Consider the following 20,624-nt stretch of genomic DNA (forward strand, 5'->3'; position numbering starts at 1 on the left):
TTCTTCTTCTTCCTCTTCTTGTTCCCTAAATAAAGCAATTAATCCATATATGACGGTAATTAGTTAATCTTCTTACCTAAAACTTAATTATTAATATATTCTATACGTATGGAAAGCATAAATCAGAGTAAATTAAACATATTCTCGTACTCAACACGCTGGTTATATATATATTTCCACCTCAAAAAGCTATTATGCCCCACAAATTACAGCTTCCCATTAAGTTTGTCATCTAAAACTTAATTACTGATATGGTGTATGAGCGTGGAAGGCACTAATCAACAGTAATTAAGCTAGATCAACTATAATCATCGTACATCGGCAACTCCTTCGATGACATAATACCAACGATGTAAACAAAGGAACCACAAGAGTGACATGACGTGACGTGTGTTATTTCCTGTGTGATTTACCGCATTTTCGACCTTACGGCGCCGTGAAATGACGTAGACGTGATACAGCGAAGAAGAGTAATCCTTTGTACACTATTATATTAGGTGAGTATAAGGGAGAGGCTGGAAATAAGATAAATAATGGGAAATATAAGGAAAGTTTTGATAAGGGTGTGTGATGGCTGGCTGATAAATGTTTTAATTTTCGTTGATTTCTTCGTTAATACACGACGTAAAGACGATAACCCAATACAGCGAAGAAGAGTAATCCTTTGTACACTATTATATTAGGTGAGTATAAGGGAGAGGCTGGAAATATGATAAATAATGGGAAATATAAGGAAAGTTTTGATAAGGGTGTGTGATGGCTGGCTAATAAATGTTTTAATTTTCGTTGATTTCTTCGTTAATACACGACGTAAAGACGATAACCCAATACAGCGAAGAAGAGTAATCCTTTGTCCACTATTAGAGTAGGTAAGTATTAGGGAGACACCGGAAATAAGAGGGAATATAAGGAGGAGAGTGAAAATGGTGGTAGGGAAGACTTGATAAGGGCGTGACAGAAAAGTGTTATGTGTTTCGCTATTTTCTTCGTTATAACGCTGTGGAGTGACGTAGACGTGATACAGCGAAGAAGAGTAATCCTTTGTTCACTATTATATTCGTCAAGTATAAGGGAGACATCGTAAATAAGAGAAAGAAAAGGGAATATAAGAAGCAGAGTGAAGATGGTGGCAGGCAAGACTAGATAAGGGCGTGACAGAAAAGTGTTATGTGTTTCGCTATTTTCTTCGTTAATACACAACGTAAAGACGATAACCCAATACAGCGAAGAAGACGAAACCTTTGTCCACTATTACATTCGGCAAGTCAGTAAGAGAGACGGGAAATAAGAGAAATAAAACGAAATATAATAAGAAGTATCAGGCGACTTTTGATAAGGGCGTGAGAGAGTCCAGTTATGTTTTTCGCTTTTTCCTTCGCTATAACACGACGTAAGGACGATAACGCAATACAACGAAGCAGACTAAACCTTGTTACATCATCCTCAAGCGCAAAAACGATATAGGAAAAGAAATCAGAGAAAAACAAAGAAATAATCGAATGTATTGAACTGATAAGAGAGAGAGGGAGTGTGCTTGTGTGTGCATGTGTGTGTATGTGTATGACCTTGTGTGTGTGTGTGCGTGTGTGTGTGTGTGTTTGGTGACGTGTATACCACTTATCAAAGTCACATGTTTCGTTCTCAGTCTATAGTTCACTTGAGTTATCATTTTAAATAGAGGTCAACTGCACTATGTTCTAATTGGGTCTTGTCCTTTGAAGTGAGTGGGACTGAGCTGTCGTGAGTATAGAAGTAGTAGTAGTAGTAGTAGTAGTAGTAGTAGTAGTAGTGGTAGTAGTAGTAGTAGTGGTAGTAGTTGTGGTAGTAGTTGTAGTAGTAGTAGTAGGTGTAATGATTTTGAAGCTGTCTATATGAAAAAGTAAGAAGTATATTATGTTTTTTTCTGCTTCTACTACTACTACTACTACTACTACTACTACTACTACTACTACTACTACTACTTAAACTCCTCTCCTCCTCCTCTTACTTCTCCTCTTCCTACTACTACTACTACTACTACTACTACTACTACTGCTACTACTACTACTACTACTACTACTACTACTACTACTTAAACTCCTCTCCTCCTCCTCTTCCTTCTCCTCCTCCTCCTCTTCCTACTACTACTACTATTACTACTACTACTACTACTACACACACACACACACACACACACACCTTACCAACCAAAAAACTAAAAAAAAATCCTGAAAACTCACAAAAAATCCCCTAAAATAAAAAAATCCACAATCCATAAATCCCCCAAAACACAAAAATCCTAAAAATCCCCCCAAATACAAAAATCCTAAAATTCCTCAAAAATCCTAAAAAATTCCCCCCCCCAAAATCCTAAAATCCTAACCCCCCCCCAAAAAAAAAATCCAAAAATCCCTCAAAAATCCCCAAAAATCCTAAAAAATCCCTTACCTTAATCTTTCAGTCTGAGCCATGAAGCAGTTACGCCCACCACCACCACTATCATCATCAGCAGCAGTAGCCATAGCAGTAGCAGTATTAGCAGGGGTGTTGGGGTCCGCCAGAGCTATTGAGATTAACTTGGTGGAGTCGGTGGAGCAGGATCTCAACCTCGGTGGAGAAAAGACGGTGGACTATCAACCACAGCAAGTCCACATAGCTATTGGGGGTGAGTCTGTCTGTGTGTATGTGTGAGAGAGAGAGAGAGAGAGAGAGAGAGAGAGAGAGAGAGAGAGAGAGAGAGAGAGAGAGAGACTAATAAAACAGAATGAAAGAAATCAACAAACAAAAACTCTCTCTCTCTCTCTCTCTTGTTCTCATGGTAACAACGTGTGTGTGTGTGTGTGTGTGTGTGTGTGTGTGTGTGTGTGTGTGTGTGTGTGTGTGCGCCTGCTCTCATCACACACACACACACACACACACACATACACACACACACACACACACATTACATACTTATCACTGTGAGAATGTAAGTGCATGTCCATATAACCTGATAACACTACCACCACCACTACTACTACTACTACTACTACTACTACTATTATTTCTACAGAGACAAACCAGGACATCGTAGTGACCTGGGTGACTCCGGACGCCACCAACTCATCCGTGGTCAACTTCGGAACGGATGGCTTGACCCAGCGAGCGGAGGGTTACGCCAGCGAGTTCAGGGATGGCGGCTTGGAACATCGGACTATCTCGGTGCATCGTGTGGCCTTGAGGAACCTGACGGCTGATACGAGATACTGTGGGTTGTGTTGAGCTGTTGTGTTGTGTGTGTTGTAGGGATGTGTTCTATAGTTAAGTCAGTATTTCCATAATTTTAACTTTTTTTTTTCAAGTTTTTGTTAACATTTTCAGCTTTTGTCAACATTCTTTCTCTTCCTCCTATCTTTCCTCTTCCTCCTCCTCCTCCTATTTCTTCCTCTCCCTCCTCCTCCTCCTTCCTTAACTTTCCATTTCTCTTCCTCCTCCTCCTCCTATTTCTTCCTCTCCCTCCTCCTCCTCCTCCTTCCTTAACTTTCCATTTCTCTTCCTCCTCCTCCTCCTCCTCCTCCTATTTCTTCCTCTCCCTCCTCCTCCTCCTTCCTTAACTTTCCATTTCTCTTCCTTCCCCTCCTCCTCCTCCTCCTCCTCCTCCTATTTCTTCCTCTCCCTCCTCCTCCTCCTCCTTCCTTAACCTTCCATTTCTCTTCCTTTCCCTCCTCCTCCTCCTCCTCCTTCTCTCCTAACCTTCCTTCTCTTCCTCTTCCTCCTCCTCCTCCTATTTCTTCCTCTCCCTCCTCCTCCTCCTTCCTTAACCTTCCATTTCTCTTCCTTCCCCTCTTCCTCCTCCTCCTCCTCCTTCTCTCCTAACCTACCATCGCTTCTGTGGGTTGTGTTGTGTGTTGTGTGTGTTGTAGGGAGGCTGAAATATAGCTTGTGTTGTCTAAATGCATTCTTGACTAACTCAGTTTTTTTCTCGTTTCATAATTTCTGGCATTTTTTTCAACTTTTCTTTAAATTCTTTTCCCCATTTAAATCAACACTTGTACTCTCACAACATTTATGGACATTTTCGGCTTTTACTCTCAACATTTTCAGGATTTTTCTCATTTTTTTTCCATCATTTCTCTTGATTTCCAGCATTTTTCAACGTTTCTCTAAGTTCTTCTCTCATTTAAATCAATGCCTGTACTCTCTCTCAACATGACCTGACCTGACCTAACTTGACCTCATATTTTCAGCTTTTACTCTCAACATTTTCATCATTTTTCTCTTTATTTTTTTTTTCATAATTTCTTCCCTCGGACTTTCTCGGCCCATCACGTGACCCCCTCCTCCACCTCCTCCTCCTCCACCCCCAGACTACCACTGTGGAAGCGAGTACGGATGGTCTGAGCTCTTCACCTTCAAGACGTGGAAGAGTGGAACGCAATGGCCCGTGTCCGTGGCAATGTACGGCGACATGGGTGCCACCAATGCCCAGTCCCTCGCTCGGCTACAGGCGGAAACGCAGGCCGGGATGTACCATGCGGTGATTCACGTCGGGGATTTTGCGTACGATATGGATTCGGTGAGCGGACATTTTTTTTAATTTTTTTTTTAATGATTATTATTATTATTATTATTTTGTTGTTGTTGTTGTTGTTGTCTTTTGATGTGTTTTTCTTTTTTTCTCTCTCTCTCTCTCTCTCTCTCTCTCTCTCTCTCTCTCTCTCTCTCTCTCTCTCTCTCTCATTTTTTTTTTCTATTATTATTATTTTTTTCTGGTTTGTTTTTCTTTGTATTATTTTTCTTCTTTTTTCTCTTTCTTTCTCTCTTCTTTTCTCCTTCTCTCTCTCTCTCTCTCTCTCTCTCTCTCTCTCTCTCTCCTTTCCTCTCTTCCTCCTCCTCTACCTCCAAAAATCCATAACTTAACTTGACCTTACTTGACCTTACCTAACCTTACCTAACTTGACCTTACCTAACCTGACCTTACTTGACCTGACCTAACTTGACCTCACTTTTTCAGGACAATGCTCGGGTCGGGGATGAATTTATGCGCGAGATTCAACCCATCGCTGCCTATGTGCCCTACATGACCTGCCCAGGGAACCACGAACATCTGTAGTAAGTCTGTGTGCATGTGTGTGTGTGTGTGTGTGTGTGTGTGTAAGGAAGGAAGAGAAATGAGAGAGAGAGAGAGAGAGAGAGAGAGAGAGAGAGAGAGAGAGAGAGAGAGAGAGAGAGAGAGAGAGAGAGAGAGAGAGAGAGAGAGAGAGAGAGAGAGAGAGAGAGAGAGAGAGAGAGAGAGAGAGAGAGAGGTCTATAAGATTCTGTTATGTAAGCCTCTCCCGTGAATGTACAGGCACGTTCAGGGGTAGCTGCCTGTGAAGACATACATTTGTGCGTGCGCGACGGCCAGCCATATTGAGTCAACTTCTGAGTAGATCTCTTGCTGGGGTGCTGGCAGGGCAGTATTACCAACTGCAAAATTTACAACTATTTGAGTGCGACTGGAACTTGCAGGGGGGATTTAGCACCACCGGCAAGTTACGCTGCGAGGATTTAGCAACGAAAGGGTTAACCCTACTATTCCTCAACCCACAACCTCTACTACTACAACCCACCCCCTACCACTACTACTACTATTACTACTACTATTACCACTACTACTACTACTACTACCTACAGCAACTTCAGCAACTACCGGGCGCGCTTCACCATGCCAAAACATGTGGACACGGAGAGCCTCTTCTACTCTTGGGACATGGGGCCGATCCACTTCATAGCTGTCAACACAGAGGCCTACTATTTCCTGCAGTATGGGGTCAAGCCGCTCTCAAGGCAGTATGAGTGGCTGATTGAGGATCTGGAGGTAAGGAGGGAGGGAGGGAAGGGAGGAGGAGAGAGAGAATGTGTGTGTATGTATGTGTGTGTGTGTGTGAGAGGAAGGAAGGAAGGAAGAAAGAGAGAGGAGAGAAATGAAGAGAAAGAGAGAGAGAAAATGTATGTGTGTGTGTGTGTGAGTGAGAGAGGAAGAAGAGAGAGGTAAAGAGAGAGAGAGAGAGTGTATGAATTTGTATAGTATAAGTAGTAGTAGTAGTAGTAGCAGTAGTAGTAGTAGTAGTAGTAGTAGTAGTAGTAGCAGCACCAACACCACTAGCCCATTCATCACCACCTCTCCCTTCCTCCCTCCGCACCCCATAGCAAGCCACCCAGCCTGAGGTTCGCGCGGAGAGGCCGTGGATCATTCTGTTCGGCCACCGTCCCATGTACTGCTCAAACAACGACCACGACGACTGCACCAAAGTGAACTGCCTGACGCGCGTTGGCCTGCCGCTGATACACTCGTGAGTGTTGTGTGGAGTGACGACACTTTTTCTGTCGGCTTTCCTCGGAGCATTGCTGAGTGGCCTTTTATTCTGTTTGATTTTTCCCTTGGGCTGTTTCCTCCGCTGTAAAGGAAATTATTGTAACGTATACCAAGCTAAGTATGCCATCCAACACTACACAGTCTAAAAACATTATCCTGATAATGCTAAACTAAAGGTCCAACCCTAATCCATACCAAACCCAAGGTCCTGGTCCACACCCACACACACATTATTATATGTGCACACTGTCTGTTCCTGGATAACAAAGGCTGTTAGGACCATCAGCTGGTATTTTTCTGTCCCCGCCGAGTGTCTGAAGACTACCCCCACGCTGCCCTGAAGACTGCCTGTCAACCCAGACTCTGGATTATCTCTCTAAAGAGAGGCTCAAAGATGAGCTCTGGCAGGCAGCATGAGCCAGGCAAGATGGCACCATTATAGACACTTGCCTGCACCACAACGGGCTGGAGTCAACCCTCAGGTCCCACCAAGAAAGCCTACCCCAGCCATAGGCTCAAACATAGAAAACTAACTAAATAAATAACACTACCCATGTAAACACTACTAACATAACCTCCACTAAAGCCTTACATGATTGTGTTCATGTGCGCCAAGAAATGCTTGAGCATACAGCAAGGTGAGCTCCTTTGTTGATGTTTGCCGCGTAAGTGTGATGTGTTCCAGAGGAAACCTGTGAAAACCAAGGAGGTTACCGAGACAATCCTTCCCCACAGGTATGCCATGGAGGAGCTGCTGGACAAGTATGGGGTGGACCTGGCCATCTGGGCGCACGAACACTGCTACGAACGACTCTGGCCCATGTATAACTTCACGGTGCTCAACGGATCGGACTCGGAGCCGTACACAAATGCCAAGTGAGAGAGAGAGAGAGAGAGAGAGAGAGAGAGAGAGAGAGAGAGAGAGAGAGAGAGAGAGACTGTAGTATCAATTTTATATTTGCATTTCTTTTTCTCTCCTTCTTTCTCTCTCCTTCCCTCCCTTCCTTCCTTCTCTCCCTTTTCTAATCTTTCCTCCTCCTCCTCCTTCTCTCTCCTTCCTTCCTCTTCCTTCCTTTCTTACTTTATCTTCATCTTCTGTTTCCATTTTTTTCTTTCTTTTACTCTCTCTCTCTCTCTCTCTCTCTCTCTCTCTCTCTCTCTCTCTCTCTCTCTCTCTCTCTCTCTGTGTTCCTCCTCCTCCTCTAACTAATACTTCATATATATCTCTATCTATCTATCTATCTATACCACCACCACCACCACCACCCCTACGCTAACCCCCCTTCCCCTCCTCTCACTCCCCCAGGGGCCCAGTGCACTTCACCACCGGGTCCGCTGGTTGCTCTGAACACCACGACAACTTCTTGCCCGATCAACCGTACTGGTCCGCTGTACGCTCGGTTGATTACGGCTACACTCGGTTGACGGCTTTCAATGAGACCCACGTATACTGGGAGCAGGTGTCGGATGATAAGGTAAGGAGGAGGAGGAAGAGGAGGAGGAGGAGGAGGAAGAGAAGAGGAGGAGGAGGAACAAAACAAAATATATATCAAAAACAACATGAGAATTTCCACCACTAGTAATAATAATAATAATAATAATAATAATAATAATAATAATGATTTTTTTCAGGGCGGGGAAGTGATTGATCAAGTCTGGCTGATACGCGACCGACACGTGTCCTACAGGAAGATACGGGGGGAGGAATAAGTCTCTCTCTGTCTCTCTCTCTCGCTCTCTCTCTCTCTCTCTCTCTCTCTCTCTCATGATCTTTCTTCCCTTTCTTTCTCTCTCTAATTATCTTACCTCTTTCTTTCCTCTCCTTCCTCCTTCCTTCCTTTCTTTCTTTCTTTCTTTCTTTCTTTTTCTTTAATTTTTTTTTTTCGGTCTTTTCTCTCTTCCTATTCTTTCTTTTCTACTACTACTACTACTACTACTACTACTACTACTACTACTACTACTACTACTACTGCTACTACTACTACTACCAAGGTTTAAGTTCCCATATACATAATTTAGTTCTATATAAATCTGTAATTCAGTAAGATATATATACACACTTATTCAAGGCATTTAGATATATATGTTATTAGAGGAATTTATATAGTTAGGTTAGACAGTGTTATATACTTATTTGTTACTTAATAATAATAATAGTAATGATAGTATTGATGGGAGAGAGAGGAGGAGGAGGAGGAGGAGGAGGAAACTTAGGAATATGAAGAAGAATAAGGAGAAGGAGAAGGAGGAGGAGGAGGAGGAAGATGACCATACATTACTAGAAGAAGAAGAAGAAGAAAAGGAAGAAGAAGAACAAGAAGAACAAGAAGAACAAGAAGAACAAGAACAAGAAGAACTATCATCATTATTACCACACTCATTACGTACACACACACACACACACACACACACACACTCCCCCCTCCCCCTCCACCCCTGCATCAGGAAATAAATAATGTAATAAATAAAACCAGTGAGGATTGAGGAAGGACTTTTATTGGTGTTCAAGACGTATAAATGGTGTGTCAAAATCCGACTCCTGTTCTTATATCGTAAACCCAAGGAGAGAGAGAGAGAGAGAGAGAGAGAGAGAGAGAGAGAGAGAGAGAGAGAGAGAGAGAGAAAGAGAAATGCGGAAAGAAATGGAAAAGATATTGAAAGAGAGAGAGAGGGTGAGCGAATGGAGAGAGAGAGAGAGAGAGAGAGAGAGAGAAATGGAAAAGATATTGAAAGAGAGAGGAGGAGAGAGATAGAGGGTGAGCAAATGGAGAGAGAGAGAGAGAGAGAGAGAGAGAGAGAGAGAGAGAGAGAGAGAGAGAGAGAGAAGTAAATAAGAAAAAGAAGGAAATGGAGGAAAAATGAGAGAATGGAGAGAAGGAAAGATAAAAAAAAGAGAAATAAGAAAGAAAAGGAACAGAGAGAGAGAGAGAAAGAGAGAAAAAGAAAGAAAACAACATCACATTACGCTCGAGAAGAGAAATGGGCGTGAAATTGCAATCAAAAATAATAATAATAATAATAATAATGATAATAATAATAATAATAGCCTAATATATATAGATAGTTAATAATTACAGACACATTTAAAAACACTATTCGTAAGACGGCAATGCATTCCAAGAGGCGGCAGCGGCGGCGGCGGCCAGGCTTCGTAACGTAACCGCTCGGCCTCGTAATAAGAAGTGCTTAGACGATTAGTATTATTCCTTTCTTTAGAGCACCATATTATAAAACTATAGACTAATTGAATGGCGTAAGGGGCGACCTTCACAGTTAGGCTACGCACTCCAGAGGTCGTACAGGACATAGGCGGTGAGTGATAGAGCGGCCGACTCCACACGGACATATTTTTTGGGTACGTAAAGACTGAGGTTTGAGATGACGCAGTTACCTGTCCGTGCTCTGAATGTCTCCCTACTCTGCATCAAATTAAAGTTCCTGGGTAGAGCTTTCTGATACATAAAGGTTAATTGGTACATTTGCCCCCTAATTACAAGTATTACGTAAAGTCACAAGTGTCAAATTGAAGTGAGTGCTGAGTCTGGGTTGTTCCGCCCAGCCTGTCTGTCACCACGGGCTCATAGTTAACTTATAAACAGAAAGAAAAAAACACTAGAGGGCTGGATTTGATTTACGCACTGTTAGTCAAGAGGTCCGGTCAGGCTGCTAGGCCAAAAAAGTCTGTCTAAACCCGACTCGTATGCCTGTGGACCTGCCTGTCATGTGGGCTAACCTATTATAACAACCAGCACTGAATACCAAAATAAGAAATAATGCTACCTAACAGACTTCCTTCAGGACCAGAATTGCCGGCAGCCATTGTGTTACCCTAATCAGTCACAATGTTTTGATGATATTTTAAAAAGACGCATCGGCCGCCCCGTCGCTCACCACCGCAAGTCCTCGGATCCATTTTATTATGTTTTTCCATTACGTGTTTAATAATAATAATAATAATAATAATGATGGTAATAATAGTGATACGTTTGTGTGGTAAGGAGGAAAGGGTGTTGGTGAGGCAATGCTCTACTGCTCTTGTTGTTGTTGTTGTTCTTGTTTGCTGTTGTTGATTGTAAGGCCAGTTTGTACGCACCGAGGCACGCCTATTAGTACTCGCTTTAAGTAGAGGGAAAAAACCAGGAAAAAAATATTGATGGAAAATAGAAAGAAAGAAAGAAAGATAGTTATGAACGAGTGTTTGATTCATCTGCTGCTGCTACTACTACTACTACTACTACTACTACTACTACTACTACTACTACTACTACTACAACTACTACTACTATCACTACTACTACTACTACTAACACTAACACTACTACTACTATCAATACTACAGACACACTACCCCTACTGCTACTACTACTACTACTACTACTACTATTACTATTACTACTACTATTGCAAGTGCTAATAGGGTCAGTGCGTACAAATTGGCTTGCTCGGCCCACCAATTACACGACTTTTTGTGCAGAAAGGGACATAGAAATAACAATAATAATAAAAATAATAATAATAATAATAATAATAATAATAATAATAATAAGTAAAAGGCTCCATGTGATTACCAGGAAAGAGGAAGAAGAGGAGGAGGAGGAGGAGGAGAGAAAAAAATTAATATATATGAAGGAAAAAAAAATATCATGCATTCATTTGGCACAAGAGGAGGAGGAGGAGGAGGTAGAGGAGGAGGAGGAGGAGGAGGAAGAGGAGGAGGAGGAAGACAGAACTAACCTCAACAAGAAATAATAAAAAAAATCTAGCACATACGAACACACACAGAGAGAGAGAGAGAGAGAGAGAGAGAGAGAGAGAGAGAGAGAGAGAGAGAGAGAGAGAGAGAGAGAGAGAGAGAGAGAGAGAACTATGGCTGTAATAACAGGCGCTTGCATCCGTAACCTAAAGAAACGTTCACGGCATTTATTAAAATACCCCCAAAAAGTAAGATTACATAAACGTACATGGGGTGTGCGCGTGTCTGCCAGCCTGTACGCACACACACACACACATGCACACACAGACACACACACAGACACATGCCACACCCTATCGAATGTTCCATCACTACATCCTAATTTTTTTTATAAGTGAGGTCATTCTTCTACTACTACTACTACTACTACTGTTACTGTTACTATTGCTACTACTATTACTACCAACAGTGTAACAATTTTCATTACGACAACAACTCAAAATATCTTTCGAACTAATTTCTGAGAGTTCAAATTCCTTTACGTAAGACGAGTTTCAGTGTGTGTGTGTGTGTGTGTGTGTGTGTGTGTGTGTGTGTGTGTGTGTGTGTGTACGTACTAGCTGGCAGACCATACCTGGACAGACCACACCACACCCTCACAAAACCCGACAGAGAAAGGAGAATAAAAAAATTAATAATCGTAAGTGTTGTCACAAAACACGTTCGGGAAAATCGAAAACCTAAACAAAACCGACGTTATGACAAAGGTCGGATCGGAGGAGGAGACGTGACACAGTGGAGCGGAAAATACAAAGAAGAGTCGTCAACCTGGGACAAAAATCGAAGGCGTAAATACGTAAATACGAACACACAGGGACGCGACAAAGAGGATAAAAAACCGAGTGTTATTTTAAACCGTATAAGCACTGTTAAATATTCTTCGGGGGCAAGACTGTGTTACGTAATGAAGTGTTCCAATCCTTTGCGTTCGTGTCGGCTGTACGTAGTTTCGGCCGAGGCTGCGAGTTGTCGTAGGCGGCGCTTGCTTGCTTGCTTGCATTTTGGCGTAGCGTGTGTGTGCGTGTGTGTGTGTATGTGTGTGTGTGTGTGTGGTTGGTCGCTGCGCTCGTATGAATCTCCTGTCAAAATGTGTGTGTGTGTGTGTGTGTGTGTGTGTAAAGAAAGAAAGGAAGGAAGGAAGGAAGGAAAGAAAGAAAAAAATGTCATTACGTAATTAAACTATCATCGAATATAACATGATTTCTTAAGTATATATATCTCACTGACGATAGTAGTAGTAGTAGTAGTAGTAGTAGTAGCAGAGGTAGTTGTAATAGTAGAGGTAGTAGTATAAGTAGTAGGAGTATTGGTAGTAGTAGTTAAAGTAGTATTTTTATTACTAAACTCGTACCTTCTCTTCCTTACGTTAATATTACGATACTAAGCGGAGACATACGAGGCAAGCGTGGCCTTAAAAACACTTTACACTTTTACGAATGCGTATCGAAGAGAAGAAGAATAAGAGAAAAAAACCCAACAACAACACATTACGTAACCTCACACGATAATACTTCTTTCCCAGCACACGGCAGCCATTCGAACCATCACTAAAAACCTCGCTACGGTCACAGCTACTACGCCAGACGACAATGGGACCTCTACTCTTCGTCATCAGAATCATCAATAGTATTATGCATCATCGTAATCGTCAGCACTTACGCGTGTAGCCTAAGGGGGGGGGGAGCAATGTTGCCAGACTGTCGTACTCAGACTGTTATATTTCCCAACTTCCTGACCCAATACTGTCTTCTGGGGTCCAATAACGAAACTCATTTATAGTTATTGTTAAAAGAGTTCGATCTGATGTCTCTTGGCAATAGTTAGGCCTTGGAATCCAGTAATTACTATGCTGTTATATTTCCCAACTTCCTGCCCCAACACACTCTTCTGGGGTCCAATAACGAAACTCATTTATTGTTATTGTTAAGAGAGTTATACCCTGATGTCTCTTGGCAATAGTTAGGCCTTGGAATCCAGTAATTACTATGCTGTTATATTTCCCAACTTCCTGCCCCAACACTGTCTGCTGGGGTCCAATAACGAAACTCATTTATAGTTATTGTTAAAAGAGTTCGATCTGATGTCTCTTGGCAATAGTTAGGCCTTGGAATCCAGTAATTACTATGCTGTCATATTTCCTAACTTCCTGCCCCAACACTGTCTGCTGGGGTCCAATAACGAAACTCATTTATAGTTATTGTTAAAAGAGTTTGATCCTGATGTCTCTTGGCTTGGTTTTGGGGTGGAAATAGGGTTTGGAAATGGGGTATTGGGGTGGTTTTGGGGGTGGGAAATGGGGAACAGGTTTGGGAAATGTTTTGGGGGGTCAGGGAAAGGGTTTTGAAATGGGGAAATGGGTTTGGGAAGTTTGTTAGGCCTCAGAATCCGGTAAACACTATGCTCTTATATTTCTTAACTTCCTGCCCCCAAACTGTCTTCTGGGATCCAATAACATACCATTAAAAGTTACCATTAAAAGAGTTATTATACCCTGATGTTTCTCGGCAATACTCGGGCTTTGGAAACAGGTAAACACTATGCTCTTATATTTCCCATCTTCCTGCCCCCAAACTGTCTTCTGGGGTCCAATAACAAAACTCATTTATAGTTATCATTAAAAGAGCTATACCTTGATGTTTCTCGGCAATACTTGGGCTTTGGAAACAGGTCAATACTATGCTCAAAGTACGACAACCTGGCAGGGGTGTGGTGGGGCAGTAGTAGGAGTTTTAAACGATACAAAAAGTTCCGCAGTAATGATATATCCGTTACACCTCCTGGGGCTCCGATCGCCACTGGAATAAGGGGATGAGGACACATTATCAAACACCAGCTTGTATATAAACATGCAATGGGCTAAATGTAAATAAAAATAGATGGAATACATATACAATAAATGGTACAAGTGTAGAATGACTGGGTGTATCCACAGAAATGGGGGGGGGATGGGGGGGACATGGGTGTTTTTGAAAAGGGTCGGGAAACTGATTTTGAGGGGTCGGGAAATAGGGGAACGGGGTGGGACATGTTTTGGGGGGTGGAAATAGGGTTGGGAAATGGGGCTTTGGGGTGGAAATGGGGTTGGGAAATGGGGAACAGGTTTGGGAAATGTTTTTGGGGGTTGGGGAAAGGGTTTTGAAATGGGGAAATGGGGTGGGAAATGGGGGTGTTTTTGGGTTGGAAAGGATCGGGAAATGGTGTTTTGAATTGGGAAATCAGTCGGGAAATGGGGTTGGGAAATGGATGTTTTTGGGGTTGGCTGTGAAAACTGTCCGCTAGGCTTCGAGCTGAGAGACCGAACGGCCGAGTTTTGTTACGTCGATCGAAGGCGCTGTGTGTGTGTGTGTGTGTGTGTGTGTGTGTGTGTGTGTGTGTTCCTGCTTTTTTCCTCTCTCTCTCTCTCTCTTCCTTTCTTTCTTCCTCTTCCTCCTCCTCCTTCTTCCTCTTCCTCCTTCTAATTCCTCTTTCTCTCTCTCTCTGTTTTCCTTCATCTCTCTAGTGTTTTATTTCTCCTCTTCTTCCTCTCCTCTCCTCCTCCTCCTTCTATCCATCCATCCATCTATCTCAACCTCTCCTTTGTATATATATTCCAACCTCTCACACATGACTGTCTCTCTTCCGCCAACCACACAAACGCCAACAACCGTGCGTACAACCAAAACTCGACTCGTACGAAAAATCTCTCGCCGTAAGTACACCTGTGATTGGAGGGGGGGGGAGAGAGGGAGGGCGGAGATGGATGGGATGGGTATGGGAAGGGAGGTTACGGAGGGGGAGTAGGGTATGGGGGGGTATTGACGACGAAAACAAAACCCACGCACGCCCGTCGACAATGCAGGCGTAGGAGGGCGTAAACACACACACACGTATGAGTTACCCCGCTACCCTTCGTAAAGACCACCAGCACCATGCCAGTCAGGGGGGAGAGTTTGTGCAGGCTTCGGCAGGTTACGTACGGCAGGCCTTGACGCACACCCCCGCACGGACCCCCACCACGCGACGCTGCCCTCAGACTCGCTCTCTCTTGTGTGCGATCGGCGTATGGTGTGATGTTTTGAGCCTCGTAAATTACACTGATAGCTGGATACGGTTATGAGGTGACCTTGTAATAGTGACGTAACTGACCTTTTTGATTCCTTTCGCTTCAGCTGAAAGAGAATACAGTTACGTAATGACCTTTTAAGTCCCTCTTTTGTCCACAGTTACGAGTTGACCTTTTAATAGTGACGTAATTGACCTTTTTGAATTCTTTTTGCTTCGGCTGTGAGAATACAGTTACCTAATGACCTTTTAAGTCCCTCTTGCGTCCACTGATAGACACATACCGTTACGAGTTGACCTTTTTAATTATGTAACTGACCTTGTTGATTCTTTTCACTTCGACCGACAAAGAGGAGTTAAGCAATGACCTTTTAAGTCCCTCTTGCATCCACTGATAGCTAGATACAGTTATGAGTTGACCTTATAATAGTGACGTAACCGACCTTTTTAATTCCTTCACTTCCATCGACAGAGAATGGAGTGACGATTTGACCTTTTAAATCCCTCTTGCTTCGACTGACACAGATGAGTGACCTTATGACCTTCTGACCTTACGACAACAAAGCGATTGAATTCCTCCTTTTCCTCTTCGATTCTAGTAAATTTTATCCCATTCTCAGCCTCAGACAATTATTATTATTATTATTATTATTATTATTATTATTATTATTATTAATATCATCGTACGAGCGGAGAGGCGCAAACGTGGCAGGCAGCGTGCGTGAGAGAGTGCGAGCGAGCGACCGACCACAAGCGGAATGGTTAGGTATAGGGGTGGTGGAGAGAGAGGTCAGGTCAGGTCAGGTCAAGTTAGGTCAGGTCAGGGAATTGTAAGTTGAGATGTTACGAGACTTAGGAGCGAAACGAAGGGTAGTGGGGGTGAGGGGTCAGGTCAGGGGTCACGGAGGTCAATGGCGGTGGCTGTGGCGGTGCGGCGGCTGCGGCGGCGGCGGCGGCAACGCGTCTCATTACGAAGCGAGACTTTACGACGGGGCATACGAAGGGTAGTCTCGGAGCGGGGTACCGGCGGGGGTGTGGGGGGGTGGGGTGGGTCATGGGGGGGCGGGTTGGGGTCAGAGAGGTCACTGCGAGGACTGGGGGTCACACTGCAGGAGGCGCACGATGGAGGGGTCACTCTTGGCGCCCTCGATGAACTCCTCAAGACTCAACTTGCCGTCCTTGTTCTTGTCCATCTGGCGGAAGATCTTGTCCGTCCGCTTCTCTGGGGTGCTCTCGTCCTCAGGCATCTTCATCACCGACCCAACCATCTTGTATATGGCCTGGGGGGGAAGGGGAGGGAAGGGGGGGTTAGTCTGGGGGCGGCCAAGAGGACTGAGCCCTAACTCTGGAGTCCAGACTTCCTAACATGACCCTTAGGGCACGCGGGCTTACTCTAGGATGCCAAAGAGTAGCTGTAGTTATTATTATAAATATTACAGCAATTATCATTATTACTGTTGTGTAATTTCAAACAAAGCCTTCTACTTTTCCTGCTGGAGAGCAGCACCAAAGCTGTTAAATAATCATAATATCAGTGACCTTATACATCAACAGAGTAGCCGTCTGTGGCAGCATTACTGATTATTGGAAACTCAAAACTATAAATGCTGGTGTCCATCACTGGTGCTGCATGTTACTGGACAAGTGTGTCCTGTGCCTGGGCCGTCACGTGTTATCCACAACACTGTGTGGCAGCAGGCTGACAGGGAATGGTAATGCACACCCCAGAGTTGGGTGCCATGACTCTAGTGATGGGGAGGACAAAGAGAAATGACAACACCAGCCATGGCCAGAACACTGCTTCCTGCACCCTTGTGGCCATGAGCCTCGCCCCTGTCAACAACCCTGCTGGTGGGAGAGAAGGGAGAGTGACAGCACCACACCCCCCACCCCCTCTGGTCCCTCCTCCCTCACCGTGACAATCTCCAGCATCTCCTGTCTGCTGATGTATCCGTTGCCGTCCAGGTCGTACATGGAGAAGGCCCACCTCAGCTTCTGCTCCAGCTTGCCGCGCGACGTGACGGACAGCGCGCACAGGAACTCCCGGAAGTCGATGGTGCCGTCCCCATTGGCGTCGAAGGTTCGGAAGACATGCTCCGCAAACTGCTTGGGAAAGGAAGTGGTGACCGGTTGTACGAGGAGAGTCAAACCTCGCTGGCGGCCCCCGGACACTGTGCTTATGTACGACGGTCCTACGGCACTGATGGCCTGGGCGTTAGTTACCGGGGTGATACTCTGGCTGTTGTGTTCCGGTCCTGTTACTAGTGTTGGCATTGTGGTGTTGTGTGTTGCGATTTTCTTACTAGTGTTGGTGTTGTAGGTGTTTGTTAATGTGTTCCGATCCTGTTACTAGTGTTGACGTAACTGTTGTGTGTTCCGATCCTGTTACTAGTGTTGACATTGTGGTGTTGTGTATTGCGATTTTGTTACTAGTGTTGGTGTTGTAGGTGTTTGTTAATGTGTTCCGATCCTGTTACTAGTGTTGACGTAACTGTTGTGTGTTCCGATCCTGTTGCTAGTGTTGACATTGTGGTGTTGTGTGTTGCGATTTTCTTACTAGTGTTGGTGTTGTAGGTGTTTGTTAATGTGTTCCAATCCTGTTACTAGTGTTGACGTAACTGTTGTGTGTTCCGATCCTGTTACTAGTGTTGGCATTGTGGCTGTTGTGTGTTCCAATCCTGTTATTAGTGTTCCTATTTCCGATGTTGTTACTCTGGCTGTTGAAGTGTGTTCCAATCCCCTTACTAGTGTTGGTGTTGTGGTGTTGTGTGTTCTGAACCTGTTACTACTGTTGTTATTTCTGGTCCTAATACTCTCATTTTTGTTGTTATTTTTTATCCTATTGCTAGTGTTGTTGTTGTGGTTGTGGTTTCCAATCCTATAACTCCACTTCTTGTTGTAGTTTCCGATCCTATTGCTAGTGTTGTTGTGGTTTCCAATCCTATAACTCCACTTCTTGTTGTGGTTTCTGATCCTATTGTTAGTGTTGTTGTTTTGGTTGTAGCTTCTGATCCTATGACTCCACTTCTTGTTGTAGTTTCCGATCCTATTAGTAGTGTTGTTGTTTTGGATGTAGTTTCTGATACTATAAATCCACTTCTTGTTGTGGTTTCAAATCCTATTGCTAATGTTGTTGTTTTGATTGTAGTTTCCGATCCTATAACTCCATTTCTTGTTGTGGTTTCAAATCCTATACCTCCTCTTCTTGTTGTGGTTTCAAATCCTATAACTCCACTTCTTGTTGTGGTTTCAAATCCTATTGCTAATGTTGTTGTTTTGATTGTAGTTTCCGATCCTATAACTCCATTTCTTGTTGTAGTTTCCGATCCTATAACTCCACTTCTTGTTGTGGTTTCAAATCCTATAACTCCACTTCTTGTTGTGGTTTCTGATCCTATTGTTAGTGTTGTTGTTTTGGTTGAAGTTTCCGATCCTATAACTCCACTTTTTGTTGTAGTTTCCGATCCTATAACTCCACTTCTTGTTGTAGTTTCCGACCCTGTAACTCCATTTCTTCCTGTGTTGTCTGATGCTAACGCTAAAGTTGTTGTTGTTGTTGTTATTTCCGATGTTTATACTACTCAGGTTGTCACTGTGTGGGTTGTTACAAGCACTAACACTATTGCCTCTACTACTACGACTATTAACCTGCTTGCTGTGTTGTTACTATGAAAACTACTGCTGCTAATGTTTCTCTGTGGCTGTTAATAGCACCTCTTCTACTACTACTACTACTACTACTATTGCTACTACTATTCTTGTTGTTGTTGTTGTTGCTATGTCTATGCAAGCCACACCTGACGGGGCGAGAAACAGGGCCAGGAAGGGAGCTGTGATGCGGGGGAAAACAGAGTCAATAACCTTTAAATAACTCATGTATTAACTGTGAATCATTAGTTATTTAAGGTTATTGATCTCTCTGTTTTCCCCTGCATTACAGAGTGTACATCAAGACCTTTCCCTGGCGCACGGCCCGGGAAAGGTCCGTCCTTGACCCCCTTCCTTGGTCCTGTCCCGCCCTTGTTAGAGGAACACTGTGGCTCACGTAACACAGAAGCAAACCGTCACACGCCAGGCAGCACTCTGGGGGTTAAGGGAGCGAGGTTTGACCCGGTAGAGTCTGGTTGTCAGCGGCACACCACACACACACACTACACCAAACCGGCGGCCCTGTATGGAACTAAGACATAGAGGGACATTTAATACACTGTGAATGTTCTCATCACCCTGGACATGGAAATTAGGTTATTTAGGTGAGTAATTAGTCTACAATTTTGAAGGTTGGAAAGTTTTGTTTAGTCGGCGCAACATCTGTGGTCATATGCTGGAGAGAGACAGGAGGGGAAGGAATTATAGGAGAAAGGAACAGTTGGAAAGTTTCATTTAGTCGGCGCAACATCTGTGGTCATATGCCGGAGAGAGACAGGAGGGGAAGGAATTATAGGAGAAGGGAACAGTTGGAAAGTTTGGTTTAGTCGGCACAACATCTGTGGTCATATGCTGGAGAGAGACAGAAGGGGAAGGAATTATAGGAGAAGGGAACAGATCCCAGGAGACAGGACACAACCCCTGATTAATACCTGGTACCCATTCACTGCTGGGTGGACAGGGGTGTAGGGTATCGGAAAAGCCCAAATTTTTCCACTCCGCCCGGGAATCGAACCCGGGCTCTCTCGGTTGTGAGCTGAGTGTGCTAACCACTGCACCACGATACCCCCCTAGAATTTTGATTATGTAAGATTATAGTGCCAAATGAAACTGCTCCTGTAAATACTGTATGGCAGAATAATGATAAAAGAATTGTTCAAGTGAGGAATTTGATCACACCAAGACTAATTGAGTGAAAACTATGGAAATTCTAAGGCAGTTCTAAGAAGTGTCCGCCCATCCACTGGACCAGGAAACAATTCACACATTAACTACCACCCCGAGATATTAGTGAGCTACTCAACCACGGCTCAACCACGGGCTTGTCCTGAGGAGAGGCAGAGCTTACGTCAAGGGGGGACTGCAGGAAGGGTCGGGGAAAACATTGCCTTTGCTTTCCTGCGACTGATACTGTTATAATGGATTTGAGAGAACAGCCCAGGCCTACAGCAAAACCATATTGTCGAGTCCATTTTGGCACTGGCTCCCGCGGGTCAATTTCTCCCCTTTGCTCTGCCATAGTCCCAACACCTAGTTTTTCCTCTCATATTTTTTTTTTTTAAACAACAAAGGAGACAGCTCAAGGGCACACACAAAAAGAAAACAATAATAAAAAAAAAGGCCCGCTACTCGCTGCTCCCAAAATATGTAACCTTTACCTTACGTATGAGAGGGACGGACAGGTTTTGGGACTGTGTGGCAGAGCAGAGGGGAGGAAAGGACCCGCGGGAGCCTACACCAGACCTCCCTCGGCATATATGGAAGACTAAAGCTTTCAACAAAACACAACAATATCACAAATTTTCACAATGATTTTAACCAGAGATGATATTTTTAATGATTCTCACTGAAATTTTGACTTAATGA

At 43.8% G+C, this 20,624-nt stretch overlaps 2 protein-coding genes and 3 long non-coding RNA genes across 14 annotated transcripts in view; 3 read left to right on the top strand and 2 right to left on the bottom strand.

The window, feature by feature from the left end:
* The first annotated feature begins 334 nt into the window (after positions 1–334).
* Positions 335–8,948, top strand: LOC126982075 (acid phosphatase type 7-like). Of its 5 annotated transcripts, none has more exons than XM_050833801.1 (10): positions 335–497; positions 2,441–2,644; positions 3,032–3,226; positions 4,326–4,534; positions 4,973–5,070; positions 5,635–5,818; positions 6,151–6,293; positions 7,052–7,192; positions 7,623–7,791; positions 7,949–8,948. In XM_050833801.1, exons 2-10 carry the CDS (start codon positions 2,449–2,451, stop codon positions 8,024–8,026), a joined length of 1,413 nt encoding a protein of 470 aa, XP_050689758.1. In that variant the 5' UTR covers positions 335–497; positions 2,441–2,448; the 3' UTR covers positions 8,027–8,948. The 5 variants fall into 5 exon arrangements, with proteins under 5 accessions (XP_050689758.1, XP_050689760.1, XP_050689762.1 ...); XM_050833803.1 differs by lacking the exon at positions 335–497 and adding an exon at positions 546–683; XM_050833805.1 differs by lacking the exon at positions 335–497 and adding an exon at positions 1,236–1,260.
* On the bottom strand, positions 8,256–12,473 carry LOC126982077 (uncharacterized). The gene is made up of 2 exons (XR_007734522.1): positions 11,644–12,473; positions 8,256–11,294 (listed from the first exon to the last, which is right to left on the bottom strand). It is a non-coding gene; the product is annotated as an uncharacterized LOC126982077 (long non-coding RNA).
* Positions 12,474–12,507: 34 nt separating this feature from the next.
* On the top strand, positions 12,508–14,498 carry LOC126982080 (uncharacterized). The gene is made up of 2 exons (XR_007734523.1): positions 12,508–13,457; positions 13,598–14,498. It is a non-coding gene; the product is annotated as an uncharacterized LOC126982080 (long non-coding RNA).
* Positions 13,277–20,624, bottom strand: part of LOC126982079 (neurocalcin homolog) — a 106,099-nt gene continuing 98,751 nt past the window's right edge. For 5 of the 6 annotated variants that reach the window (XM_050833810.1, XM_050833811.1, XM_050833813.1 and 2 more), the window contains 2 exons: positions 17,025–17,216; positions 13,277–16,390 (listed from right to left, as the gene is read on the bottom strand). In XM_050833810.1, the coding sequence (XP_050689767.1) occupies positions 16,193–16,390; positions 17,025–17,216 (390 nt within the window). In that variant the 3' untranslated portion in view covers positions 13,277–16,192. The remainder of the gene's footprint in view (positions 16,391–17,024; positions 17,217–20,624) is intronic. The other variant, XM_050833815.1, reaches the window with a different exon arrangement.
* On the top strand, positions 17,223–20,315 carry LOC126982082 (uncharacterized). Its single transcript, XR_007734525.1, has 2 exons — positions 17,223–17,430; positions 17,558–20,315. It is a non-coding gene; the product is annotated as an uncharacterized LOC126982082 (long non-coding RNA).

Source organism: Eriocheir sinensis, chromosome 50, assembly GCF_024679095.1.
Source record: "Eriocheir sinensis breed Jianghai 21 chromosome 50, ASM2467909v1, whole genome shotgun sequence".
NCBI lineage: Eukaryota > Metazoa > Arthropoda > Malacostraca > Decapoda > Varunidae > Eriocheir > Eriocheir sinensis.

Bases quoted from the DNA above. Each gene is read 5' to 3' on its own strand.
- LOC126982075 (XM_050833801.1), top strand. From the start codon at position 2,449: ATGAAGCAGTTACGCCCACCACCACCACTATCATCATCAGCAGCAGTA. The intron at 3,227-4,325 runs GTGGGTTGTGTT...CTCCACCCCCAG, and splicing joins GACGGCTGATACGAGATACT to ACTACCACTGTGGAAGCGAG. The intron at 7,193-7,622 runs GTGAGAGAGAGA...TCACTCCCCCAG, and splicing joins GAGCCGTACACAAATGCCAA to GGGCCCAGTGCACTTCACCA.